Source organism: Platalea leucorodia (assembly GCF_965183815.1).
Source record: "Platalea leucorodia genome assembly, contig: HAP1_HAP1_SCAFFOLD_337, whole genome shotgun sequence".
In the NCBI taxonomy this organism is placed as follows: Eukaryota; Metazoa; Chordata; class Aves; order Pelecaniformes; family Threskiornithidae; genus Platalea; species Platalea leucorodia.
The window spans coordinates 44,563-71,882 of NW_028121240.1; the positions used below are offsets into that span (position 1 = coordinate 44,563).

The following is a 27,320-nucleotide window of genomic DNA, read 5'->3' on the forward strand; positions in this document are numbered from 1 at the left end:
TCAGATGGCGATGCTCTCCTGGACGCAGGCGGGGTCGAGGTAGGGGTAGGGCAGCGCCAGCCCCTCGTTGCGCTGCCGGATGCGGTGGGAGATGGCGGCCATGCGGCGCCGGAAGGAGCCCAGGAGCCGCCGTGGGGCTGCCCCACTGAAGGGCTCCTGCGGGCGGGAGCCCAGCGGCCGCTGTGGGTGGAGGGGGCGTCAGGGGGGGGCTCGGACGCCTGGGTCCCCTTGGGGACACCTGGGGGTCCCCGCCCGGACGCCTGGGTCCCCCCTCACCGGTTCTCCACCCTCGTAGCTGACGACGCTGAGCAGAGCCAGGAGGGCGCCGGTGGCATCGGGGGACGGGAGGGTCGCCAGCAGCAGCTCGGCGGTGGCCTCCTCCTTCGTCCGCGGCGGTGGCCGCTGCAGCGTCCCCGGCGTGTTGGGCATCCAGGCGGCGTAGTCGTACTGCGATGGGGGGGCGGTCAGTGGGGGAGCCCAGGTGTCCAGGCCCCCCCAACCTGCCCTGGGGTCACCTGGGTCCCACCGGGGCCGCTCGGGTGCCTGTCACATCCCCAAGTCCCCTGTGGCCACCAGGAGGGCTCCATGGCCACCTTCAAGCCCTACATTGGCCCTTGCGTCTCTCCACCACCTCCCACGTCCCCCAGGTGCCACCAAGGTGGCTCCACGGCCACCTCTGGGCCCTACATGGGCGCTTGCGTCTCTCCACCCTCCAAGTTGCCCCGTGTCCCCCTGTGTCCCCCCGTGTCCCCACGTCCCCCCAGGTGCCACCTGGCCGCTGTTGACGGCGGCGTGCCGGGCGGAGCAGCAGAAGATGATCATGGTGACGAACTTCACCAGCTCAGGGCGGCTGCAGAGCTTCGAGGGGAAGCCTGGGGCGGGGGGGGGTGACAGCATGAGGTCAGCGATGACCTCACCCACCGCGGGCAGCCCCCGCCAGTGCCCCATGCACGGTCCCCCACCAACCCGCCACCTGGCACGGGCATGGCGCAACCATGGCCATCACATGCTCAGCTGGTGGCATGACCACGGACTCGACCATGCCCATCCCATCCCTTGACCGTGGCATGACCATGGCCATGCCCAAGACCATGCCCATGCCCATCGCGTCTTGACCATGGCCATGGCATGACCGTGACTGTGACAACGGCCATGCCCATCCCACGTCTTGACCACGGCAGGACCACGACCATGACCGTCACCATGATGTGACAACAACCATCACCATGACAGTCACCATCATTGTGACCATTGCCATGGTGGTCACCATCACCAGGCATGATCACCACCACCATATGACCATCACCGTCACCGGGCCCCCTACCCGTCTTCTCGTTGCCCAGGACAGCATAGGTGAAGATCTCGCCCACCCAGTCCTGGAGCTCGTGGTCCTCGGCCACGTCACTGTCCTCGGGGTAGTAGAGAGCCACGATCCCCTCCACTAAGCTGGGCCACCACAGGGACACCGGTGTGACATGGGGACAGGGCCATGCCCCCTGTCCCGGCGTCACCCCCAGCAGCTCCCATCCCTGCGGGTCCCTGTCCCCATGTCCCCATCCTTGTTGCCTCCATCACTGATGTCCCCATCCCCGTGTCCCCACCCCCACATCCCATCCCCATGGCCTCATCCCTGTTGTCCCCATGTCCTACTCCCATGCCCCCATCCCCATGTCCCCACCCCTGTTGTCCCCATCCCTGTTGTCCCCACCTCCATGTCCCCATCCCCACGTCCCCACCTCCATGTCCCCATCCCCATGGCCTCACCCCTGTTGTCCCCATGCCCATGTCCCACCCCCATGGCCCCATCCCCATGACCCCACCCCTGTTGTCCCCATCCCCGTGTCCCCATCCCCATGTCCCCACCCCTGTTGTCCCCCTGCCCACGTCCCCACCCCACGCCCCCACCCCACGCCCCCACCTCTCGATGGCCCCCCAGATCTCCAGGGCGTCATCGCGGTAGTAGTAGTTGGGGATGTCGGTGACGCCGCGGTGCTCCAGGTCATCGGGGACACACAGCTCCGTGTAGGTCAGCGCCGCCGTCGCCCGGGCCACCAGCTCCAGTGTCCCCTCCCGCCCCACGGCCGTGGCCTGGGGATGCCACCACCCCTCAGTGTCCTCCGTCCTTCCCCCCGCCCCACACCCCAATTCCCCCCGTCCCTGGGGGACCCGGGTGCCACCATGGGGACCCAGGCGTCCAGGTGCCACCGTGGGGACCCGGGTGTCCGGGTGCCACCGTGGGGACCCCGGCGTGGGGCTGACCTGGTCGATGATGCCCCCGGGGCTGAGCAGCGTCTCCCGGGCCAAGATGTTGATGTGGAAGGTGAAGCGGCAGTGGGGCAGCAGGAGCTGGGGACATGGGGACATGGGAGATGGGGACACGGGGACATGGGGACATTGGACGTGTAGGTGATGGGGACATGGGACATGGGGACATGGGGACAAGAGGACATGGGGAGATGGGATGTGGGGACTTGGGGACTTTGGACATGTAGGTGATGGGGACACAGGGACATGGGACATCGGGTGATAGGGACATGGGGACATGGGACATGGGGACATGGGGACATGGGGACTTGGGGACATGGGGCTGATGGGGACATGGGACATGGGGGCCTGGGGACATGGGGCTGATGGGGACATGGGACATGGGGACATGGGGACATGGGGACTTGGGGACATGCAGATGATGGGGACGTGGGGACGTGGGACGTGGGCGAGGGGGACATGGGGGTGTCTCCCCATGGGCTGGGGGAGGGGGAGGGGACCGCCAGGCTTCGGGGGGCACAGGGACACGGGGGGCACAGGGGCGCGTTTTGGGGGGGGGGCAGGCGGGGGCGCAGATTTGGGGTGCAGGGGTTTGGGGTGACAGCAGGTGGGGGCCAGGGCGAAGGTTTGGGGGTGCAGGATTTGGGGTGTAGATTTGGGGGTGCAGCTTTGGGGTGCGGGGTTTTGGGGTGCAGGACTTGGGGCACAGATTTTGGGGTGCGGGTGGGGGGTGCAGGTGGGGGGGGTGCAGCTTTGGGGTGCGGGGTTTTGGGGTGCAGGTGGGGGGTGCAGGGTTTGGGGTGCAGGACTTGGGGCACAGATTTTGGGGCGCAGGGGGGTGCGGGTGGGGGGCGCAGGGCTTGGGGCGCGGGGGTACCTGGTGGAGGGGGTGGCAGGTGGTGGGGGCCAGGGCGAAGGTTTGGGGTGCAGGGTTTGGGGTGCAGGTCGGGGGTGCGGGGTTTTGGGGTGCAGGTGGGGGTGCGGGGTTTGGGGTGCAGGACTTGGGGCACAGATTTTGGGGCGCAGGGGGGTGTGGGTGGGGGGCGCAGGGCTTGGGGCGCGGGGGTACCTGGTGGAGGGGGTGGCAGGAGGTGGGGGCCAGGGCGAAGGTTTGGGGTGCAGGATTTGGGGTGCAGCTTTGGGGGTGCAGCTTTGGGGTGCGGGGTTTGGGGTGCAGGTGGGGGTGCAGGGTTTGGGGTGTAGATTTGGGGGTGCAGCTTTGGGGTGCAGGATTTGGGGTGCAGGTGGGGGGTGCGGGGTTTTGGGGTGCAGGTGGGGGGGTGCAGCTTTGGGGTGCAGGGTTTGGGGTGCAGGTGGGGGTGCAGGGTTTGGGGTGCAGGACTTGGGGCACAGATTCTGGGGCGCGGGGGGTGCGGGTGGGGGGCGCAGGGCTTGGGGCGCGGGGGTACCTGGTGGAGGGGGTGGCAGGCGGGCAGGCGGTGGGTGGCCAGGGCGAAGGCCTCCCCGAGGAAGTGGCTGTGCAGCAGGTGGGTGACGATCTCGTGCAGGGTGAAGTGGGCGCCGCGCACCCACAGCTTGGCCAGCGCCCACGCCCAGGGGCCGTCCCCCGGCAGGAAGATGGGCGCCTCGGGGCCGGGGCGCTGGGAGAGCTGGGGGGGACGGCGGGGTCGGCGGGGTCAGCGGGGACACGGGGGGACACGGGGACATGGGACACGGGGGGCGGGGGACAAAGGGACATGGGGATGGGGGGGACGTGGGCGCAAGGGGACACATGGGGACCAGGGGGACATGGGGACATGGGGACACCATGGGGACACATGAGGGACATGGGGGACATGGAGGGACATGGGGACCAGAGGGACATGGGGGACATGGGGGACATGGGGACCAGGGGACACCATAGGGGCCAGGGGGACATGGGACATGGGGACAAGGGGACAGCATGGGGATGTGGGGACACCATGGGGACATGGGACATGGGGACAAGAAGACACCGTGGGGACATGGGGACACATGAGGATAAGAGGACACCATGGGGGATGTGGGGACATAGGGACACCATGGGGATATGGGACATGGGGACATGGGGACACATGGGGGCACATGGGGACAAAGGGACGTGGGGACAAGGGGACACCATAGGGGCACATGGGGACATGGGGACATGGGGACACATGGCGACAAGGGGAGGTGGGGATATGGGACAGGGACAAGGGGACACATGGGGCCACGAGACACTGGGGACATGGGGACAATGAGGGGCATGGGGGACATGGAGATATGGGGACATGGGGACATGGGCACAAAGGGAGATGGGGACATGAGACAAGGAGACATGGGGTTGGGGACATGGGGACATGGGGATATAGGGGGACGTGGGGACGTGGGGACATGGGGATTGGGGACATGGGGACACGGGGACATGGGACACGGGGGGCGGGGGACAAAGGGACATGGGGATGGGGGGGACGTGGGCGCAAGGGGACACATGGGGACCAGGGGGACATGGGGACATGGGGACACCATGGGGACACCATGGGGACACATGAGGGACATGGGGGACATGGAGGGACATGGGGACCAGAGGGACATGGGGGACATGGGGGACATGGGGACCAGGGGACACCATAGGGGCCAGGGGGACATGGGACATGGGGACAAGGGGACAGCATGGGGATGTGGGGACACCATGGGGACATGGGACATGGGGACAAGGGGACAGCATGGGGATGTGGGGACACCATGGGGACATGGGACATGGGGACAAGAAGACACCGTGGGGACATGGGGACACATGAGGATAAGAGGACACCATGGGGGATGTGGGGACATAGGGACACCATGGGGATATAGGACATGGGGACATGGGGACACATGGAGGCACATGGGGACAAAGGGACGTGGGGACAAGGGGACACCATAGGGGCACATGGGGACAAAGGGACGTGGGGACAAGGGGACACCATAGGGGCACATGGGGACATGGGGACATGGGGACACATGGCGACAAGGGGAGGTGGGGATATGGGACAGGGACAAGGGGACACATGGGGCCACGAGACACTGGGGACATGGGGACAATGAGGGGCATGGGGGACATGGAGATACGGGGACATGGGGACATGGGCACAAAGGGAGATGGGGACATGAGACAAGGAGACATGGGGTTGGGGACATGGGGACATGGGGATATAGGGGGACGTGGGGACGTGGGGACATGGGGATTGGGGACATGGGGACACAGGGACATGGGAACACAGAGACATGGAGACAAAGGGATGTGGGGACAAGAGGACATGGAGATTGGGGACATGGGGACACGGGGACACGGGGACACGGGGACACAGGGACACGGGGACAAGGGGACGTGGGGACAAGGGGACAAGGGGACTGGGGACATGGAGATGTGGGGACAAGGGGACGTGGGGACAAGGGGACATGGGGATTGGGGACATGGGGACACAGGGACATGGGGACAAGGGGACGTGGGGACATGGAGATGTGGGGACAAGGGGACGTGGGGACAAGGGGACAAGGGGACTGGGGACGTGGGGACATGGAGATGTGGGGACAAGGGGACGTGGGGACAAGGGGACATGGGGATTGGGGACATGGGGACACAGGGACATGGGGACAAGGGGACGTGGGGACATGGAGATGTGGGGACAAGGGGACGTGGGGACAAGGGGACAAGGGGACTGGGGACGTGGGGACATGGAGATGTGGGGACAAGGGGACGTGGGGACAAGGGGACATGGGGATTGGGGACATGGGGACACAGGGACATGGGGACAAGGGGACGTGGGGACATGGAGATGTGGGGACAAGGGGATGTGGGGACAAGGGGACATGGAGATTGGGGACATGGGGACACGGGGACACGGGGACACGGGGACACAGGGACACGGGGACAAGGGGACGTGGGGACAAGGGGACAAGGGGACAAGGGGACTGGGGACATGGAGATGTGGGGACAAGGGGATGTGGGGACAAGGGGACATGGAGATTGGGGACATGGGGACACGGGGACATGGGGACAAGGGGACGTGGGGACATGGAGATGTGGGGACAAGGGGATGTGGGGACAAGGGGACATGGGGATTGGGGACATGGGGACACAGGGACATGGGGACAGGGGGACGTGGGGACATGGAGATGTGGGGACAAGGGGACGTGGGGACAAGGGGACATGGAGATTGGGGACATGGGGACACGGGGACATGGGGACAAGGGGACGTGGGGACAAGGGGACGTGGGGACAAGAGGATTGGGGACATGGGGCCACGGGGCCGCGGTACCTGGATGGCGATGGGCAGGAGCTGGCGGCGGGGGCTGAGCCAGAGCAGGCAGAGGGGGGCGGCCAGGACGCGGGGCGCCCCGCCGCCGCGCCCCGCGGGGAGCCCCTCCAGCAGCGCGTAGTCCGCCAGGAACAGGCGCCCGCCCTGCGCGCCCGCAGGCTGGGTGCCCCCGCGCCCCGCCGGCCCCCGCCTGCCCCCCGGCACCCATGGGCGCCCCCGGTGCCGGGGCTCCCGTCCGTCCCTCCCACCCCCCACAAAACCCCTGGGTGCTCCTCCCTGCCCGGGGACCCCCACCCCATCCCGGACACCGGGGTCCCCAAGGCCCCCCAGGACCCCCACCCCATCCTGGACACCTGGGTCCCCAAGGCCCCCCAGGACCCCCACCCCCCCCCAGATTCCGGGGTGCCCCAAACACCCATGACCCCCAACCCTCCCTGGGTGCCTGGGTCCCCAGGACTCCCAGGACCCCCACCCCACCCCGGACCCCTGGGACCCCCAAACACCTCGGAGCGGACATTGGGGTCCCCCCCCCCCCCCGGACCCCCAGGCCCCCGCCCGCCCCGGGGTCCCTCACCTCCATCTCGCGCTGGAGGTGGGTGGCGGGGCCGAGGCTGGGTGCCACCATGGGGGGGGTGACGGGGAAGTTGGGGGGCAGGCGGGAGCAGCGGCGCAGCAGGACGGGGTTCACCCCGCTCAGGTACTGCTCCCCGAAGAAGGCGTCGTCCTGCCAGTGCTGCACCACGTACTCTGCGGGGCCCGGGCGCCTGGGTCCCCCACGGCCCCCCACGGCCCCCCCGCACCTGGGGCCCCCCATGGCCCCCCATGGGCGCCCAGGTCCCCCCACGGCCCCCCATGGGCACCTGGGTCCCCCCCAGGCACCTGGGTCCCCCCACGGCCCCCCATGGGTGCCCGGGTCCCCCCATGTCCCCCCCCAGACACCTGGGTCCCCCCATGGCCCCCCCATGGGCACCCGGGTCCCCTGGGTCCCCCCCCCAGACACCTGGGTCCCCCACATCCCCCCATGGGCACCCAGGTCCCCCAGGTCCCCCCATGTCCCCCCCCAGACACCTGGGTCCCTCTCAGACGCCTGGGTGCCCCCGTGTCCCTGCCTCCTGGACACCTGGGTCCCCCACCCCTGGGTGCCCGGGTCCCCCCATGTCCCCCCCCCCAGACACCTGGGTCCCCCCCAACGCCTGGGTCCCCCCGAAGCCCTGACGCAGGTCCCCGTGTCCCCCCATGTCCCCCCCTCCCGGACGCCCGGGTCCCCCCGAAGCCCGGAGGCCGGGGTCCCCCCGGCGCGGGGAAGGGGCACCCACCGCTGATGGGGGTCCCGGGTCGTCCCAGCGCCTCCCGGACGTCCTCAAAGCTGCGCCAGGAGCCGCCCGAGCGAAGGCCCCGGAGCCGCACGCGGACCTGGCTGGGGACGTGGGGACACCGTGGGGACGTGGGGACACCGTGGGGTGCAGGGACATGGGGGACATGGGGACATGGGGACATGGGGGACGTGGGGACACCGTGGGGACGTGGGGACACCGTGGGGTGCGGGGACATGGGGGACACGGGGACATGGGGACGTGGGGACACCGTGGGGACGTGGGGACACCGTGGGGTGCGGGGACATGGGGGACACGGGGACATGGGGATGTGGGGACACCGTGGGGACGTGGGGACACCGTGGGGTGCGGGGACACCGTGGGGTGCGAGGACATGGGGGACACGGGGACATGGGGACATGGGGGACGTGGGGGACGTGGGGACACCGTGGGGTGCGGGGACACCGTGGGGTGCGGGGACATGGGGGACACGGGGACATGGGGGACGTGGGGGACGTGGGGACACCGTGGGGTGCGGGGACACCGTGGGGTGCGGGGACACGAGGACATGGGGACGTGGGGACACCGTGGGGACGTGGGGACACCGTGGGGTGCGGGGACATGGGGGACATGGGGACATGGGGGACGTGGGGACACCGTGGGGACGTGGGGGACATGGGGGACGTGGGGCACCTTGGGATGCAGGGACATGGGGGACACGGGGACATGGGGGACGTGGGGGACGTGGGGGACATGGGGGATGTGGGGACATTGGGGGACATGGGGACATGGAGATATGGGGCCATGGTGCCATGGGACACAGGCATGGGGACACCATGGGGACACTGTGGGGACATGGGGGACATAGGACATGGGGACATGGAGGTATGGGGGACATGGGGGATATGGGGGACATGGGGACGCCGGGGGACAGGGGACACAGGGACATGGGGCCATGGGGATATGGGGACATGGGACACAGGCATGGGGACACCGTGGGGACATGGGGACACTGGGGGGGTGGAGATATGTGGGATATGGGGACAGCAGGGGACAGGGAACATGGAGATAGGGGGCCATGGGCATGGGGACACTGTGGGGACACTGTGGGGACAAGATGGGGACGTGGGGGACATGGGACATGGGGACACAGGGCAGGGGAACACCATGGGATGTGGGGATATGGGGACATGGGGACACGGGGACACGGGGACACCATGGGGACATGGAAGGGACGTGGGACATGGGGACATGGGGACATGGGGACACCATGGGGACATGGAAGGGACGTGGGACATGGGGACATGGGGGGACATGGGGACGGCAGGGGACGGGGACATGGGGACATGGAGATATGGGGCCACGGGGCCACGGGGCCATGGGACACAGGCACGGGGACACCGTGGGGACACTGTGGGGACACGATGAGGACGTGGGGGACATGGGACATGGGGAGATGGGACATGGGGACACCAGGGGGACATGGGGACATGGAGGGGACACAGGACATGGGGACGGGGGGGACATGGGGGCGGCGGGGGCCACACAGGGGACGGGGCGGGGGCCAAGTGGGGACACGCAGGGCCAGAGCGGGGCGGCGGCGGGGACCCCTGGGGACAGCGGGGGGCCAGGAGGGGCGGGGTGACGGTGGCACTGACGCGGCGGCGGCGCGGGCGGCGATGCTGGCGCGGTGACCCAGGGGAAAGGCCAGGCTGGGGGCCAGCGGCGCGGGGGGGGGCGCCGCCGGGGACGCCGGGGACGCCGGGGACGCTGGCGGGGGCGGCGGGGGCGGCCAGGGGCAGAGGGTGGGGGGCAGCGCCCGCAGCCGCCAGGGCCACCCCGGGGCGTAGGGTGCCCACCTGGGGGGACAAGGGTCCAGCTCCCAGTGCTCCCAGTAACCTCCCAGTGTGCCCAGTAACCTCCCAGTGCCTCCCAGTAACATCCCAGTGCTCCCAGTAACTTCCCAATGCCCTCCCAGTCACCCCCTCCTGCTCCCAGTAACCTCCCACTGCCCTCCCAGTGCTCTCAGTGCCCTCCCAGTGCCTCCCAGTATCCTCCCAGTCCTCCCAGTCCCCTCCCAGTGCCCTCCCAGTGTCCATCCAGTCCTCCCAGTGCCTCCCAGTAACATCCCAATGCCCTCCCAGTCACCCCCAGTAACCCCCTGCTGCTCCCAGTAACCTCCCACTGTCCTCCCAGTGCTCCCCCAGTGCTCTCAGTGCCCTCCCAGTGCCTCCCGGTATCCTCCCAGTCCTCCCAGTCCCCTCCCAGTGTCCATCCAGTCATCCCAGTGCCTCCCAGTAACATCCCAGTGCTCTCAGTCCCCTCCCAGTGCCTCCCAGTAACATCCCATTGCCCTCCCAGTCACCCCCAGTAACCCCCTACTGCTCCCAGTAACCTCCCACTGCCCTCCCAGTGCCCTCCCAGTGGCTCCCAGTGCCCTCCCAGTCCTTCCAGTCCCCTCCCAGTGCCCTCCCGGTGTCCATTCAGTCCTCCCAGTCTCATCCCAGTGCTCCCAGTGCCCACCCAGTCCCATCCCAGTCCCTTCCTAGAGCTCCCAGCACCCTCTCAGTCCCCTCCCAGTGCCCCCCGAGTCCTCCCAGTGCTCCCAGCACCCTCCCAGTCCCCTCCCAGTCCCCTCCCAGTCCCCTCCCAGTGCCCCCCCAGTCCTCCCAGTCCGTACTGGAAGGCCTCCTTGCGCTCCCTCCGCTCCTTCTGGCGCTGCTGCAGCAGCTGCGGCTCCCCGGCGGCCCCGCGCGGTGTCCGGGCTGGGGGACACGGGGGGACACGGGGGGACGTGGGGACACGGGGACACGTGACACAGCCCCCCCAGTGCCTCCAGTTCCCTCCCAGTGCTCCCACTCCCCACAGCACGGCAGGTGATGGCAGTCACAGGTGTCCCCACGTGTCCCCACATCCCCATGTCCCTCCTGTCCCCCTTGTCCCCTGTCCTCCTGTGTCCCCATGTCCCCTTGGTGTCCCCTTGGTGTCCCCTTGTCCCCAGGTGTCTCCATGTCCCCACATCCCCATGGTCTCCCCATGTCCTCGTGTCCCCTTGTCCCCATGTGCCCCCATGGCCCCAGGATGTCCCCATGTCCTCGTGTCCCCTTGTCCCCATGTGCCCCCATGGCCCCAGGATGTCCCCATGTGCCCCTTTGTCCCCATGTGCCCCCATGGCCCCAGGGTGCCCTCGTGTTTCCATGTCCCCACGTCCTCTCTTGTCCCCATGTGTCTCCATCCCCCCATGTCCCCCCATGTCCCCCCATGTCCCCATGGTGTCCTTATGTCCCCATGTGTCCCCATGTGTCCCCGTGTCCCCACGTCCCCATGGTGTCCTCTTGTCCCCATGTGTCTCCATCCCCCCATGTCCCCATGGTGTCCCCACATCCCCACGGTGTCCCCATATCCCCCCATGGTGTCCCCATGTCCCCCTTATGTCCCCATGGTGTCCTTATGTCCCCATGTGTCCCCATATCCCCACATCCCCATGTCCCCATGTGTCCCCATGTGTCCCCATGTCCCCATGGTGTCCCCTTGTCCCCATGTGTCCCCATATCCCCATGTCCCCATGTCCCCATGTGTCCCCATGGTGTCCCCATGTGTCCCCATGTGTCCCCATGTCCCCATGGTGTCCCCTTGTCCCCATGGTGTCCCCATGTGTCCCCATGTGTCCCCATGTCCCCATGGTGTCCCCATGTCCCCATGTCCCCATGTCTGCACATCTCCATGACGTCCCCATGTCCCCACGTCCTCTCTTGTCCCCATGTGTCTCCATCCCCCCCATGTCCCCATGGTGTCCCCATGTCCCTCCATGTCCCCATGTCCCCGTGTCCCCATGGTGTCCTCTTGTCCCCATGTGTCCCCACGTCCCCATGTCCTCTCTTGTCCCCATGTGTCTCCATGTCCCCATGTCCCCATGGTGTCCCCATGTCCCCATGTCTCCATGCGTCCACCCATGTCCCCATGTCCCCATGTGTCCCCCCGTCCCCGTACCGGTGCCCTCCGGCAGCTCCAGGCAGCCGCTCTCCAGCCAGCGGTAGCAGGGGAAGGTGGCCCTGGGGGCGTCCCCGTCATCGCCCCCCGCCTCGTCCCCGTCCCCGTCCCCCAGGGGCCCGGTGACATCGACACGGGCGCAGAACCAGCGGTCGGGGACGAGGGACACCAGCGGCTCCTTCCACAGCCGCAGCAGCAGGAGGGTCCCCAAGGGCCGCGCCGACGTCACCTCCACCACCACCGTCTGCGGTGGCACCGCCTGTCACCCCCTGCCACCCCCCGTCACCCCCTGCCACCCCCTGCCACCCCCCGGTACCCCTTGTGTCACCCCCATCACCCTGTGTCACCCCCCGTCACCCCCCTGTCACCCCCTGTCACCCCCCCATCAGCCCCTGTCCCCCCCTGTGCCTCGTCAGCCCTCTCAGTGCCTCCCAGTACTCCCAGTCCTTCCCAGTTCCCCTCCCAGTGCCCCCCCAGTCCCCTCCTAGCACACCCCATCCCCCTCCCAGTGCCCCCCAGTCCCTCCCAGTGCCCCCCAGTCCCCTCCCAGTGCCCCCCAGTCCCTCACAGTGCCCCCAGTCCCCTCCCAGCCCACCCCAGCCCCCTCCCAGTGCCCCCCAGTCCCCCCCAGTGCCCCCCAGCCCCCTCCCAGTGCCCCCCAGTCCCTCCCAGTGCCCCCCAGTCCCCCCCAGTGCCCCCCAGCGCACTCACGCTGCCGGGGCGCAGGCGGTGGAGGGGCCAGTCGAGGTGGCAGGGGGGGCTCTCCCCCCCCGTCCCCACCAGGCTGAGGGACACGGCCGCCAGTGTCCCCCCGCCCCACTCGGACCCCGTCGTCACCCCCACCCGGTACCGCACCCCCCCGCCCGAGGCCGGGGTCCCCCCGGGGGCGGCGGGGTCCCGCGGGGGGGGCGGGGTCCCCCCGGGGGCATCTGGGGACAGCGGGGTCCCCTCGGGGACAGCGGGGGCCTCCAGCGCCGCCAGGGTGCCTGCGGGCTCTGCTGGGTGCCCCGGGGTCCCCGGGGCTCTCCTGCCTCCCTTTGCTGCCCCCGCCATCCCAGTCCCGCCCCAGTTCCTCCCAGTTCCTCCCCGTCCCCGGCCTCCACCGGTCCCAGCGCTCCTGGGTCCCCTGGGGGTGCCTGGGCCCACCCAGTTACACCACTGGGCCCAGTAAGACCAGTTCCACCCCTGCTTGCATCAGCGACCCCTGGCCCAGTTCTGCCCCAGTTGCATCCCAGTTACATCACATTTACACCACTGGGGCTGGACCCCACCCCAGTTACACCCCAGTTACACCCCAGTTACACCCCACTTACACCTCAGTTACATCCCATTTACACCACTGGGGCTGGGCCCTACCCCAGTTCCACCCCAGTTCATCCCAGTTCCACTCCAGTTACACCTCAGTTACATCCCATTTACACCACTGGGGCTGGGTCCCACCCCAGTTACACCCCAGTTTGCACCACCAGGCCTGGCCGTCCGTCTCAGCTACACTCCAGTTTGGACCATTATAGCCCCCAGTCTGGACCACTGGGCCTAGCCCCCATCCCAGTTACACTCCAGTTTACACCACTGGGCCTAGCCCCCATCCCAGTTACACCCCTGTTTACACCGCTGGGCCTGGCCCCCCATCCCAGTTACACCCCTGTTTACACCGCTGGGCCTGGCCCCCCATCCCAGTTACACCCCTGTTTACACCGCTGGGCCCAGCCCTATCCCACTCACAGCCCACTTACCCCACTGGGCCCAGCCCAGCTGCACCCAGTAAGACCAGTACAACCAGTGCCTCCCCTCCCCCCCCCACACCCCGCTGGGGCCAGCACCTTTACTGACACCAGTAACAGCTCCCAGTACAGACCAATTTGGCACTGGGGATATCCCAGTCCCTCCACCACCCCGGGGGGACCCAGGGGTCCAGGAGCCCCCCAGAAGGGACCCAGGGGTCCGGGCCCCCCAGTGCCCCACCGGGACCCCCCAGTTCCATCTGGGAGCCCCCCAGAAGGGACCCAGGGGTCCGGGCCCCCCAACGCCCCACCGGGCCCCCCAACACCATCCGGGAGCCCCCCAGGGGGTCCCGTGGGTGCGGGTGGTCCCAGGGGGGTCCCAGGCGCCCGGGAGCCCCCCAGGTCCCGGAAGGCGAAGGCGGGGGCTGGGAGGAGGGAGAGGGGCCCGGCGCCAGCGCGGGGGAGGGGAGGGCGGGGGTCGAGCGGGGTTCAGCCCCCTCGGGGGGCACCGGTGGCGTCCCCGGGGCTGCGTACTGGGGCCAGGCCCCTTCAGCGTCGGCGGGGGCCGGGATGAGGGGGTCCCTGCCCCCCAAGTTGGGTCCCTGCCCCCTGAGTTGGGTCCCTGCCCCCTGGGATGGGTCCCTGCCCCCGAGTTGGATCCGTGCACCCTGGGTTGGATCTGTGCACCCCGAGTTGGGTCCGTGCACCCCGAGTTGGGTCCGTGTGCCACAATTGGATCCGTGCACCCCGACCTGGATCCGTGCGCCCTACGTTGGATCTGTGCACCCTAGGCTGGATCCACGCACCCCGGGTTGGATCTGTGCACCCTACGTTGGGTCCGTGCACCCCAATCGGATCCGTGCACCCCGAGTTGGGTCCCTGCCCCCCGGGATGGGTCCCTGCCCCCGAGTTGGGTCCGTGCACCCCGGGTTGGATCCGTGCACCCCAAGGTTGCCGACGTCTGCATCGTCGCGGGCGGATCCTGCGGGCGGATCCTGCGGGCGGATCCCTGCGGGCGGATCGCGCCCGGCCGGCGGGGGTTCAGAGCTCCGGCGTTCGCCGCCGGGAATTCGCCGGGCGCCCATCGGCTCGCGCCGATTCTCCCGCCGGCCAAGCGCCGAGGCCCGGGGCCGACGGCCGGCGCCTTCCCCTCCTCCGGCCTCCGCCCGCGCCCGCCGCGGCAGCCGTTTGCCGCCGCCGCCCCCGTTTTCGCGGTTTCGCCCCTCCGTTCCGTCCGCCCAAGCAGCGGCGCGGCCGCCGCCCCCACGCGCCGCTACATCGCGCTTTTACCCGTTTTTATTTGACGTCCCTGCTGCAAACCCCTCCGAGGGCCGTTCTTTAAGCGACCTTAACCGCGGCTCCGGGGACGAGCGGCCCGGCGAAGGGGCCTGGGGGTGGTGGCCACCAACCGGCTGGATGTGACCACCAAGGTGGCCACCCGGCTTGTGTCAGGGGCGGCGTGGCCAGCGGGCTGGGGAAGGGCTCAGCCCCCCCGGGGCCGCGTCCCCGTCGCTGGAGGGGTTTCCATGCCAGGGGGCCGGGGGGCTCGGGGCCGGGCTTTGGGGTGGCCCTGGGCCAACGCTTGGCCTCGTTGGCCTCCAAGCCCTTCTCCAGCCCCGATTCCACGATCCCAAGGGGCCCCAGGCTTCCAGGGGCCCCCCCGAAAGGCGCCCGGGCACCCCGGGGGGCCGCCCCGTCGCCCCCGCTCAGATGGCGACGCTGTTCTCGATGGAGGCGGGGTCGAGGTAGGCGTAGGGCAGCGCCAGGCCGGCGTTGCGGCGCCGGATCCGGCGGGAAATGGCGGCCAAGCGGCGTTGGAAGGCGCGGATCAGGCGCTGGGGCGTCTCCTCCGTGAAGTGCTGCTCGGGGTAGCAGCCCAGCGGGCGCTGGGGGCGCGGGGAGTTGGGGGGGGCACTGGCCACCGGGGTCCCCTGGGGACGTGGGGAGGGGCCCGCCCAGACATTGGGGTCCCCTGGGGTCCCTGGGGTCGCTGGGGGGGCACCCGGACACCCGGGTCCCCTGGGGACGTGGGGAGGGGCCCACCCAGACATTGGGGTCCCCTGGGGTCCCTGGGGTCGCTGGGGGGGCACCCGGACGCCCGGGTCCCCTGGGGATGTGGGGAGGGGCCCACCCAGACATTGGGGTCCCCTGGGGTCGCTGGGGGGGCACCCGGACGCCCGGGTCCCCTGGGGACGTGGCGGGGGCAGGGGCTCCCCGGGGCCGGAGGGCGGGAGGGGGTGCCGGGGTCCCTCACCATGTCGAGGGGCTCGTTGCGCAGCACCCAGAGCACCCCCAGGGTGATGGCGGTGGTGTTCATGGCCGGGAGCGAGGCCAGGAACTGCCCCTCCGACAGCGGCGCCTTCGCCCGGGGCGGGGGCTCCCGCATGGCCGCCGGCATGTTGGGCATGAAGGCGCCCAGCTCGAACTGCCGCGCCGGCGGTGAGCGGGGGACGGGACCCCCAGCACCCACTGCCCCCCAGCACCCACTGCCCCCCCCGAGCACCCACTGCCCCCCCAGCACCCACTGCCCCCCAGCACCCACTGCCCCCCCCGAGCACCCACTGCCCCCCCAGCACCCACTGCCCCCCAGCACCCACTGCCCCCCCCGAGCACCCACTGCCCCCCCAGCACCCACTGCCCCCCCCGAGCACCCACTGCCCCCCCCCAGCACCCACTGCCCCCCAGCACCCACTGCCCCCCCCGAGCACCCACTGCCCCCCCTGAGCACCCACTGCCCCCCCCAGCACCCGCTGCCCCCCAGCACCCACTGCCCCCCCCGAGCACCCACTGCCCCCCCTGAGCACCCACTGCCCCCCCCAGCACCCACTGCCCCCCAGCACCCACTGCCCCCCCCGAGCACCCACTGCCCCCCAGCACCCACCGCCCCCCAGGGACCCGGGGGGCACCCAGGGGCGCCGGGGCGGGCGGGGGCGGGGCGCACCTGGCCGCTGTTGGTGGCGGCGTGGTGGGCGGAGCAGCTGTAGATGACCATGGTGAGGAAGGTGACCAGCTGGCGGGCGGAGGCCAGGCGGGAGGGCACCCCTGGGGTCACGGGGTCACGGGGGTCATGGGGGTCACAGGGGGTCACGGGGGTCACGGGGGCGGGAGGGCACCCCTTGGGTCTTGTGGGTCACGGGGTCACAGGGGGTCATGGGGGTCATGGGGGCGGGAGGGCAACCCTGGGGTCACGGGGTCACAGGGGGTCATGGGGGTCATGGGGGCGGGAGGGCAACCCTGGGGTCACGGGGTCACAGGGGGTCACAGGGGTTACAGGGGTCACAGGGGTCATGGGGTCATAGGGGTCACTGGGGGTCACAGGGGTCATGGGGGCAGAAGAGCAAACCTGGGGTCATGGGGGTCATGGGGGTCACAGGGGTCATGGGGGTCATGGGGGCGGGAGGGCACCCCTGGGGTCATGGGGGGGCACAGGGTCACGGGGGGTCACATGGGGTCAGGGCCTCACAGGGTTGGGAGGGTCATGGGCGGGTCACGGAAGGGTCATGCAGGGGTCATGCAAGGTCACATGAGGGTTAAAGGGGTCACATGGGGTCACCCAGGGGTCACAGCAGGGTTGCACAGGGTCACATGAGGGTTACGGGGTCACCCAGGGGTCACCTGGGATCACACAGGGTCACCTGAGGTCACGCAGGGGTCACCCAGGGGTCAAGGTTCTCCCAGGGGTCACACAAGGATTATGGGGGGTCGCCCAGGGGTCAGGGCCTCACACGGGGGTCAGGTGAGGGTCACCCAGGGGTCGGGGGTCAGGCGAGGGTCACCAAGAGGTCAGGGTTCACAGGGGGGTCACACAAGGGTCACCCATGGGTTGGGGGTCACGTGGGGGTCAGGCAGGGGTCACACGGGGGTCCCACAGGGGTCAGGTGAGGGTCACCCAGGGCTCGGGGGTCAGGCGGGGGTCACCCCGGGGGTCACCCAAGGGTCACCCAGGGCTTGGGGGTCAGGCGGGGGTCACCCCGGGGGTCACCCAGGGGTCACCCAGGGCTCGGGGGTCAGGCGGGGGTCACCCCAGGGGTCACCCAGGGGTCACCCAGGGTCAGGCGGGGGTCGCGGGGGGGCACCTGAGCGGCGGCGGGCGAGGAAGCCCCTGCGGAAGATCTCGCCCACCCAGGCCTGCAGCTCGGCGTCCCCTCGCACGGCCCCGTCGCACGGGTAGTAGTGCCCCACGATGCCCTTGACGAAGCTGGGGGGAGGGGAGCGGGGGAGGGGTCAGCCCGGCCGCGGGGCCCCCCGCCTGCCCCTCCCCCCCGCCCCGGGCTGGTTTCCCCTCCGCTGCCGGCACGGGGACGCACGAGGCCTCACACGAGGGGGCGGGGGCACGCGGGGGGCGCGGGGGCACACGAGGTCGCACAAAGGGCACACGGGGACGCACGGGGACGCACGGGGACACACGGGGACGCATGGGGACGCATGAGGGGGCGGGGGCACGCGGGGGGACACGGGGGGACACGGGGGCACATGGGGGGACACGGGGGGACACAGGGACGCCCGGGGGCACACGAGGACACATGAGGACAGATGAGGGCACCCAGGGACACACGAGGATGCACAAGGGCACACAGAGGGACACGGGGGGACACGGGGACACGTGAGGACGCACGGGGGCACACGGGGGCACACGAGGCCTTGCACGAGGGGGCGTGAGGGCACCTGGGGATGCACAGGGGGACACACGGGGGGGACACACGGGGGGGACACAGGGGCACGTGAGGACACATGGGGACACACGGGGACGCACAAGGGCGCACAGGGACGCACGAGGGTGCACGGGGACGCAGGGGGGCAGAGGGGGACGCACAAGGACACACGGGGACGCACGGGGACGCACGAAGATGCACGAGGGTGGAGGAGGAGGCAGAAGGACCCACGGGGAGAGGCATGGAGGCACGAGGGGGCACGAGGGGGCGCGAGGGGGCACGAGGGGACGCGAGGACGCATGGGACACGTGAGGAGGCAGGAGGAGGCACAAGGACCCGTGGGGACACATGGGGACACGCGAGGGGGCACGAGGGGGCGCGGAAGGGGACCCACGAAGGCGCAGGAGGGCGGGGGGGGGCGCGAGGGGCGCGAGGGCTCTCCCACCTGCGGATGGCGGCCCAGATGCGCCGGGCGTCCTCGGCGAAGTGGTAGCGGCGGGTGCGGGTGACGCCGCGGCGGCGCAGGTCGCGGGGCAGCACCAGGGCGGCGTAGGGCAGCTCCCGCAGCCCCCGCGCCAGCAGCCGCAGCAGCCCCCGCCGCCCCAGGGCCACCGCCTGCGCCGGCGCTCAGTGCCACCGCGCCGGCGACCCGCGGCCCCCCATCCCCCCCCATCCCCCAAACCCCCCAAACCCCACCAAAGTGCCCCCAAGTGCCCCCCAAATCCCACCAAACCCCCCCAAAATGCCCCCAAATGCCCCCCAAACCTCACCAAAATGCCCCCAAATCCACCCAAATTGTCCCCAAATCCACCCAAATGCCCCCCAAATCCCACCAAAATCCACCAGCATGTCCCCAAATCCACCCAAATCCCACAAAAATCCACCCAAATCCCACCAAAATCCATCCAAAGGCCCCCAAATCCACCCCAAATCCACCCAAATTCCCCCCACAATGCCCCCAAATCCCACCAAAATCCCCCCCATCCCCCCAAATGCCCCCCAATCCCCCCCAATGCCCCCCGTAACCCCCCACCCCCCGGCACCCACCCGGTCGAAGACCCCCCCGGGGTTGAGCAGGAACCGGCGCGCCAGGGCGGCGATGTGCACCGTGAAGCGGGTGTGCGGCACCAGCAGCTGCGGGCGCCGGGCTCCCGTGGGTGCCGGGGCCCCCCACCCCCCAAACCCTGCCGTCCCCCAGCCCCTGGGGTCCCAGGGGTGCTGGGTGCTGGGTCCCCCACCCCCCAAAACCCTGGGGTCCCCCAGCCCCTGGGGTCCCAGGGGTGCTGGGTCCTGGGTCCCCCCACCCTCCAAAACTTGGGGTCCCCCCATACCCAGGCACTGGGGTCCCATGGGTGCTGGACGCCCGGGTCCCCCCACCCCCCAAAACCTGGGGCCCCCAACCCCTGGGGTGCCATGGGTGCTGGGTCCTGGGTCCCCCCACCCCCCAAAACTTGGGGTCCCCCCATACCCAGGCACTGGGGTCCCACGGGTTCTGGATGCCTGGGTCCCCCCACACCCCAAAACTTGGGGCCCCCCCATACCCGGACACCAGGGTCCCCCCATAGCTGGGTCCCCCAGCCCCTGGGGTCCCAGGGGTGCTGGGTGCCTGGGTCCCCCCAGCCCCCAAAACCCGGGGTCCCCCAGCCCCTGGGGTCCCAGGGGTGCTGGGTGCCTGGGTCCCCCCAGCCCCCAAAACCCGGGGTCCCCCAGCCCCTGGGGTCCCAGGGGTGCTGGGTGCCTGGGTCCCCCCAGCCCAGAGCCCGCCCCCCGCCGTGCCCCGGTACCTTGAAGAGGGGGTGCGCGGGGGGCAGGTGGCGCAGGGTGGCCAGGGCGTAGACCTCCCCGAGGAGGTGGGAGCGCAGGAGGTGGCTCAGCGCCTCGTGGACGTGGAACTCGGCGCTGCGCACCCAGGCCTTGGCCAGCGCCCACACCCAGGGGGGGGTCCCCGGGCAGGAAGATGGGGGCCTGGGGACCCGGCTGCTGCGACAGCTTCGGGGGGACCCCGGGGGGGGGGGGGGGGTCACCCCAAAGGGATGGCTCGCCCGCCCCCCTGCACCCCGCTGCCCGGGTCCCCCCGCTGGGGTGCCCTGGGTGGGGACCGGGGTCCCCCCCGCCCCCCCGAGGGCTGGGTGCCCCCAAATGGGATGGCGGGGACCCCCCCCCGAGTCCTGGGTCCCCCCAAATGTCTGGGTGCTCCCCGAACCCCTGGGTCCCCCCCAAACCTGGGTCGTCTCCCCCCCCCCCCGAGTCCTGGGACCCCCAAAGCCCCTGGGTCCCCCCCAAACCCCTGGGTCCCCCCCCGAACACCTGGGTGCTTCCCAAATTCCTGGGTCCCCCAATTCCTGGGTCACCCCCAGACCCCTGGGACCCCCAAAGCCCCCAGATCCCCGAGCACCTGGGTCCCCCCAATGCCTGGGTCCCCCCAAACTCCTGGGTGCCCCTCAAACGCCTGAGTCCCCCCAGTGCCTCCTGGGTCCCCCCCCCAAACACCTGGGTCCCCCAAAACCTGGGTCCCCCCCAACTCCTGGGTCCCCCCCAGACCCCCGGGTCCCCCCAGACCCTGGGTCCCCCCAGGCCCCCGTGTCCCCCCCCAGACCCCCGGGTCCCCCCCCAACTCCTGGGTCCCCCCCCAGAGCCCCGGGTCCCCCCAGACCCCCAGATCCCTGTGTCTCCCCCATTCCCCCGGGTCCCCCCAGACCCTGGTCCCCCAGGCCCCCGTGTCCCCCCCAGAGCCCCCGGGTCCCCCCGGCCCCCCCGGGCGCCCGCGGGGGCCCCACCTGGATGGCGAGGGGCAGGAGCTGCCCCGTCGGGGCGCTGGTGCAGGAGGCAGAGGGGGGGCGGCCACGTAAGTGGGGCGCCCGTCAATCTCGGCCGTGGGGAGCCCCTCCAGCACGGCGTAGTCGGCCAGGTAGATGTTCCCCTCCTGGGGGTGGGGGTCAGCCCGGACCCCTGGGACCCCCCCCACCCCATCCCGGGCACCCGGGACCCCCCAGTCCTTCCCAGATGCTTGGGCCCCCCCCAACGCCTGGGTCCCCCCACCCCACTCGGGGTCCCCTGGACACCTGGGTCCCCAAGGCCCCCCAGGCCCCCCCACCCCACCCCAGATGCCGGGGTCCCCCCAATACCTGGGACCCCCCCACCCCACCCTGGACACCCAGGACCCCCCCACCCCATCCCAGGCACCCGGGACCCCCAGACACCCAGGACCCCCACCTTGGGCTGGACATTGGGGTCCCCCCCCTGGCCGCTGGGGTCCCCCATGACCCCCAACCCTCCCTGGGTGCCTGGGTCCCCAGGACTCCCAGGACCCCCACCCCACCCCGGACCCCTGGGACCCCCCAAACACCTCGGAGCGGACATTGGGGTCCCCCCCCCCCCCCCGGACCCCCAGGCCCCCGCCCGCCCCGGGGTCCCTCACCTCCATCTCGCGCTGGAGGTGGGTGGCGGGGCCGAGGCTGGGGTGCCACCATGGGGGGGGGTGACGGGGAAGTTGGGGGGGCAGGCGGGGAGCAGCGGCGCAGCAGGACGGGGTTCACCCCGCTCAGGTACTGCTCCCCGAAGAAGGCGTCGTCCTGCCAGTGCTGCACCACGTACTCTGCGGGGCCCGGGCGCCTGGGTCCCCCACGGCCCCCCATGGGCATCTGGGTCCCCTGGGTCCCCCCCCAGGCACCTGGGTCCCCCCCACGGCCCCCCCATGGGCACCCAGGTTCCCCCATGGCCCCCCATGGGTGCCCGGGTCCCCCCATGGCCCCCCCCCCCCAGACACCTGGGTCCCCCCCATGTCTCCCCCCATGGGCACCTGGGTCCCCCAGGTCCCCCCATGTCCTCCCCTGTGCCCCTCCGTGCCCCCCCATGTCCCCTCCGTGTCCCCTTCATTGCCCACCACGTCCCCCCTGTGTCCCCCCATGTCCCCCATGTCCCCCCGTGTCCCCCTATGTCCCTCCCGTGCCCCCTCTGTGCCCCCCATGCCCCCCCGTGTCCCCCCTGTCCCCCCCATCCCCCTATGTCCCCCCACGCCCCCCCATGTCCCTCTGTGCCCCGCCACGTCCCTCCCTGAGTGTCCCTGCCCGTGACCCCCCCGTGTCCCCTCCGTGCCCCCCCGAGCCCCCCCGTACCCCCATGTCCCCGAGTCCCCCTGTGTCCTTCCCTACGTGCCCCCCCCGCGCCCCCCCCGTGCCCCCACCGGTGACGGGGGTGTGGAAGCAGCAGAAGACGCGGGCGAGGGCCTCCAGGCTCTGCCAGGAGCTGGGGCGATCCAGGAACCCCCGCAGCTTGGCCTCCAGGTTCCTGGGGGGGGCGGGGGGCGTGGGGACACGGGGGGGCGGGGGAGACGGGGGAGGGGGGGGACACGGGGGGCGTGGGGACACGGGGGGGGCTGTGTGGGGGGCGGGGGCGGGGGACGGGGGGACACGGGGGGGCGCGGGGACACGGGGGGGCGGGGGGGCGGGGGGAGGGGGGGACACGGGGGGGCGCGGGGACACGGGGGGGCGGGGGGGCGGGGGGAGGGGGGGACACGGGGGGGCGCGGGGACACGGGGGGGCGTGGGGACACGGGGGACACAGGGGGTGTGGGGACACAGAGGGACTGGGGGGTGGGGGGACACAGGGGACACAGGGGACACGGGGGGTGGGGGGGTGTGGGGACACGGGGGGATGGGGGGACACGGGGGGACGTGGGGGGTCAGGGCCAGCCAAGGGACACGGGGGGGTCAGGGGTCACGGGGGGACACGGGGGGACATGGGGGGGACATGGGGGGTGGCCAAGGGACACGGGGGGGGATGGGGGACACAGGGGGGCCGTGGGGGGCCGTGGGGGGGGCCGGGGGCGGCCATGGGACACGGGGGGGGTCAGGGGTCACGGGGGGACGCCCTGGGGTCACACGGGGACACGGGGACGGGCGGGGGGACGTGGGGACACGGGGGGGGGGGGGGGGGGCAAGGGGGCCATGCAGGAGGTGGGGGCGGGGCTGGGGCGGGGCCAGAATGGGGTGGGCGGGGGCCAGAATGAGGCTGGGGCAGGGGCATGAATGGAGCAGGAGGGGGCTGGGATGGGGAGGGGGCGGGGCCAGGGCGAGGAGGGGGCGGGGCCAGGACGGGGGTCATTCCAGGTCAGCAGGGGCAGGATGGCGCCGGGTGGGGGCAGGAGCGGGTGGGGGGTGAGGCGGGGGTCGGGGTCAGGCGGGGTCAGGGGTCAGGGGTCACTCAACGCGGCGCCCCCCCCGCAGGTAGAAGGCGGCGGCCTTGGGCAGGGAGTAGCGCAGGTCGGGGGTCCAGGGGGGGTCCCCAGGGGCAGCCCCCAGGGCAGACCCCGGCCCCGAGGGGGCCAGGCTGGGGGGGAGGGGTGAGCGGGGGGCAACCACGGGGCCACCCCCCCCCCCGGGGGCAATACCGGCCCCCAGGGGGGCAGTAAGGGGGGTAAATCCCCCCCCGGGGGCAATAAGACCCCCCCCAGGGGGGTATAATGGGGGTAACACCTCCCCATGGGGCAATAACCCCCCCAAAGGGGGGCAACAAAGGGGGTAAATACCCCCCAAGGGGCAATAACACTCCCCCAGGGGGGGTATAATGGGGGTAACCCCCCCATGGGGCAACAACAGCCCCTCCAAGGGGGGCAATAAGGGGGATAACAACCCCTGGGGGCAATAACATCCCCAAGGGGGGGCAATAATGGGGGTAACACCCCCCCAGGGGGCAATAACACCCCCAAGGGGGGCAATAATGGGGGTACCCCCCCCATGGGGCAACAACAGCCCCTCCAAGGGGGGCAATAAGGGGGATAACAACCCCTGGGGGCAATAACACCTCTAACGGGGCAATAACACCCCTAAGGGGGGCAATAAGGGGGGTAACACCCCCCCAGGGGGCAATAATGGGGGTAAATACCCCCCCACGGGGCAATAACACCCCTAAGGGAGGCAACAAGGGGGGTAAACTGGGAGCCGGGTGCCCGGGGGTGGGTGTCCGGGGGGGACGCGGGTGCCGGGAGGGGGGGTCGGGGGGGGGGGACGCGGGTGCCGGGGGGGGGGGGTGTCGGGGGGGGACGCGGGCGCGCACCGGTAGCGGCGTCGCTGCTCGGCGAGGTGACGCCGCCGGAGCCGCTGGAGCAGCGGGTGACGTTCCTGCGCCGGCGTCTTGGCTGCGGGATGGCGCCCGTCAGGGACCCGGGGGCCGGGGGGCACCCAGGCGTCCGGGGGGGACCCCGGGGGGGGGACACCCATGGGGGCACCCAGGCGTCCGGGGGGGACCCCGGGGGGACCCCAGTGTCCAGGAGGGGACCCAGCATCCGGGGGGGACCCATGGGGGGACCCAGGCATCTGGGAGGGGACCCATGGGGGGGCCCCAGTGTCCAGGGGGGACCCGTGGGGGCACCCTGGTGTCTGGGGGGGGACCCCAGAGTCTGGGGAGGGACCCATGGGGGGACCCAGGCACCTGGGGGGGTCCCCAGTGTTGGGGGGGGGGGGCGGACCCATGGGGGGACCCCAGTGTCTGGGGGGGGACCCCAGTGTTGGGGGGGGGGACCCATGGGGGCACCCTGGTGTCCAGGAGGGGACCCCAGAGTCTGGGGGGGGGACCCATGGGGGCACCCTGGGGTCCAGGGGGGACCCAGGTGTCCGGGAGGGGACCCCGGTGTCGGAGAGGGGCACCCAGACATCTGGGGGGGACCCGTGGGGGGCCCCGGTGTCCAGGGGGGGACCCTGGTGTCTGGGAGGGGACCTTGGTGTCCAGGGGGGGACCCATGGGGGGGGCCCCGGTGTCTGGGGGGGCCCCGGGGGGCCCCGGGCGCACCTGTGCCCTCGGCCAGCTCCCAGGTGCCGTAGCCCCGCAGCCAGCGGTAGCAGGGGAAGTGGAAGGGCCCGGGGGCGGCCTCGGCGTCATCGGCGTCCCCCGCGTCGTCGGCGTCCCCCGCGTTGTCGGCGTCATCGGCGTCCTCCTCGTCCTCGGCGTCCCAGGTGTCCTCAGCGTCCTCGGCGTCCCAGGCGTCACCGCCGTCCCCCGCCTCCTCGCCCTCCGTCACCTCCTCCTCCTCGCTGTCGCACGCGTCCTCCTCCTCCTCATCATCCTCATCCTCATCCTCATCCTCGTCCTCGTCCTCGTCCTCGTCCTCGTCCCCCTGGTCCCCCGAGGCCTCGGGCGTGGCGGCGGGCGTGGCGGGCGTGGCGGGGGGCGGCTCCGCCCCCTCCAGCCAGACGCAGAGGCTCTCCAGGAACCAGGCGCTCTCGGGGAGGCCGCCGAAGGGCTCCTTGTGCACCCGCACCAGCAGCAGCCGCCCCAGCGCCCGGGGCGCGGCCACGCGGTACTCGCCCCGCTGCGGGGACAGCGTCAGCGCCGCCGCCGCCCCGCGCCCTCCCGCCGCCCCGCAGCGGCACCGTGGCGCTGTGGCACCGTGGCACCGGCACCGTGGCACTGGCACTGGGTCACCGTCACCGCATCACTGCGTCACCGTGGCATTGTTGCTGTGGCACCGTCACCGTGGCACCATCACCGTGGCATTGTGGCACCATCACCATGGCACTGGCACTGTGTCACTGTCACCACGTCACTGTGTCACCGTGGCACCGTCGCCGTGGCATTGTCACCGTGGCACCGTCACCGTGGCATTGTGGCACCATCACCATGGCACTGGCACTGTGTCACCGTCACTGTGTCACTGTGTCACCATGGCACCGTCACCGTGGCATTGTTGCTGTGGCACCGTCACCGTGGCACCATCACCGTGGCACTGTCACTGTGCAATTGTGGCACCATCACCATGGCACTGGCACTGGGTCACCGTCACCGCGTCACTGTGTCACTGTGGCACCGTCACCATGGCACCGTCACCGTGGCACTGTGGCACCATCACCATGGCACTGGAACTGTGTCACCGTCACCGCATCACTGTGGCACCGTGGCACCGTCACCATGGCATTGTCGCTGTGGCACCGTCACCGTGGCACCATCACCATCGCCGTGGCACTGGGTCACCATCACCGCGTCACTGTGTCACCGTGGAACCGTCACCGTGCCATTGTTGCTGTGGCACCGTCACCGTGGCACTGTGGCACTGCGTCACCGTCACCGCATCACCATGGCACCATCACCGTGGCATTGTCGCTGTGTCACTGTCACCATGTCACCGTGGCACCGTCACCGTGGCACTGGCACTGTTGCACCGTCACCGTGGCACCATAGCGCTGTCACTGTGTCACTATTGCTGTGGCACTGTGGCACCATCGCTGTGGCACCGTGGCACCGTCACCGCGGCACCGTCACCGCGGCACTCATCCCGCTGGGGAGCGGATTCACCGCGTCACCATCACCGTCACCGCGTCACCGTGTCACCACCACGCAGTACCCATCCCGCTGCCAGACAGTGCCACCGCGTCACCGCCACCGTGTCACCGCCCTGCGGTACTTGTCCCGCTGGGGGACGGCGACGCCCTCAGTGGCACCGCGTCACCGTGTCACTGTCACCGTCGCTGCCACCGTGCCACTGTCCCCACAGCCCCCGACAGGGGACCCACGCGTCCCCCAGCCCCCCAAAAGGGGTCCCAGTGTCCCCCAGCCCCCCAACATGGGACCCAGCCCCCCCCCAGCCCCCCCAAAATAGGGGACCCAGGTGCCTGGGGGTCCCCCAATAGAGCACCCAGGTGTCCCAGTGGTCCCCAGCCCCCCCAAAAGGGGTCCCAGGTGCCCCCCTGCCCCCCAAGAGGGGTCCCAGCCCCTCAAAAGGGGTCCCAGCCCCCCCAAAATGGGACCCAGGTGCCTCCCTGCCCCCCAAAAAGGGGTCCTAACCCCCAAAATGGGACCCAGACCCCCCCAGCCCCTCGAAATAGGGGACCCAGGCGTCCTGGGGTCCCCCAGGCCCCCCCAAAATGGGACCCAGGTGCCCCCCTGCCCCCCAAGAGGGGTCCCAGGGGTCCCAGGCCCCCAAAAGGGGACTCGGGTGCCCCCCTGCCCCCCCCAGGGGTCCCAGCCCCCCCCGCCTCACCGAGCCGCAGGCGAAGTCGGGCCCCCAGCGCTGCAGCGGGGTGCGGGGGCTGCGGCCCCGGGTCCCCACCAAGGTGACGGCGACGGCGTCCAAGGTCCCGGCCAGGAGCTGGGGCCCGGTGCTGACCCGCAACCGGTACCCGGCCAT

The 27,320-nt window shown here is 71.0% G+C and overlaps 1 protein-coding gene across 1 annotated transcript; it reads right to left on the minus strand.

The window, feature by feature from the left end:
* On the minus strand, positions 1 to 27,320 carry LOC309603722 (polyunsaturated fatty acid lipoxygenase ALOX15B-like; the record flags this gene model as incomplete). Its single annotated transcript, XM_082338651.1, is given in 27 exon segments — positions 1 to 180; positions 277 to 447; positions 772 to 872; positions 1,166 to 1,446; positions 1,919 to 2,088; positions 2,260 to 2,346; positions 3,675 to 3,875; positions 6,525 to 6,668; positions 7,099 to 7,271; positions 7,841 to 7,937; positions 15,270 to 15,437; positions 15,806 to 15,976; positions 16,493 to 16,593; positions 17,628 to 17,749; positions 18,649 to 18,818; positions 19,251 to 19,337; positions 19,988 to 20,143; positions 20,145 to 20,192; positions 20,981 to 21,013; positions 21,015 to 21,126; positions 21,687 to 21,798; positions 22,387 to 22,490; positions 23,405 to 23,530; positions 24,257 to 24,338; positions 24,989 to 25,230; positions 25,387 to 25,508; positions 27,174 to 27,320. Coding segments are annotated over 27 exon segments (3,708 nt in total).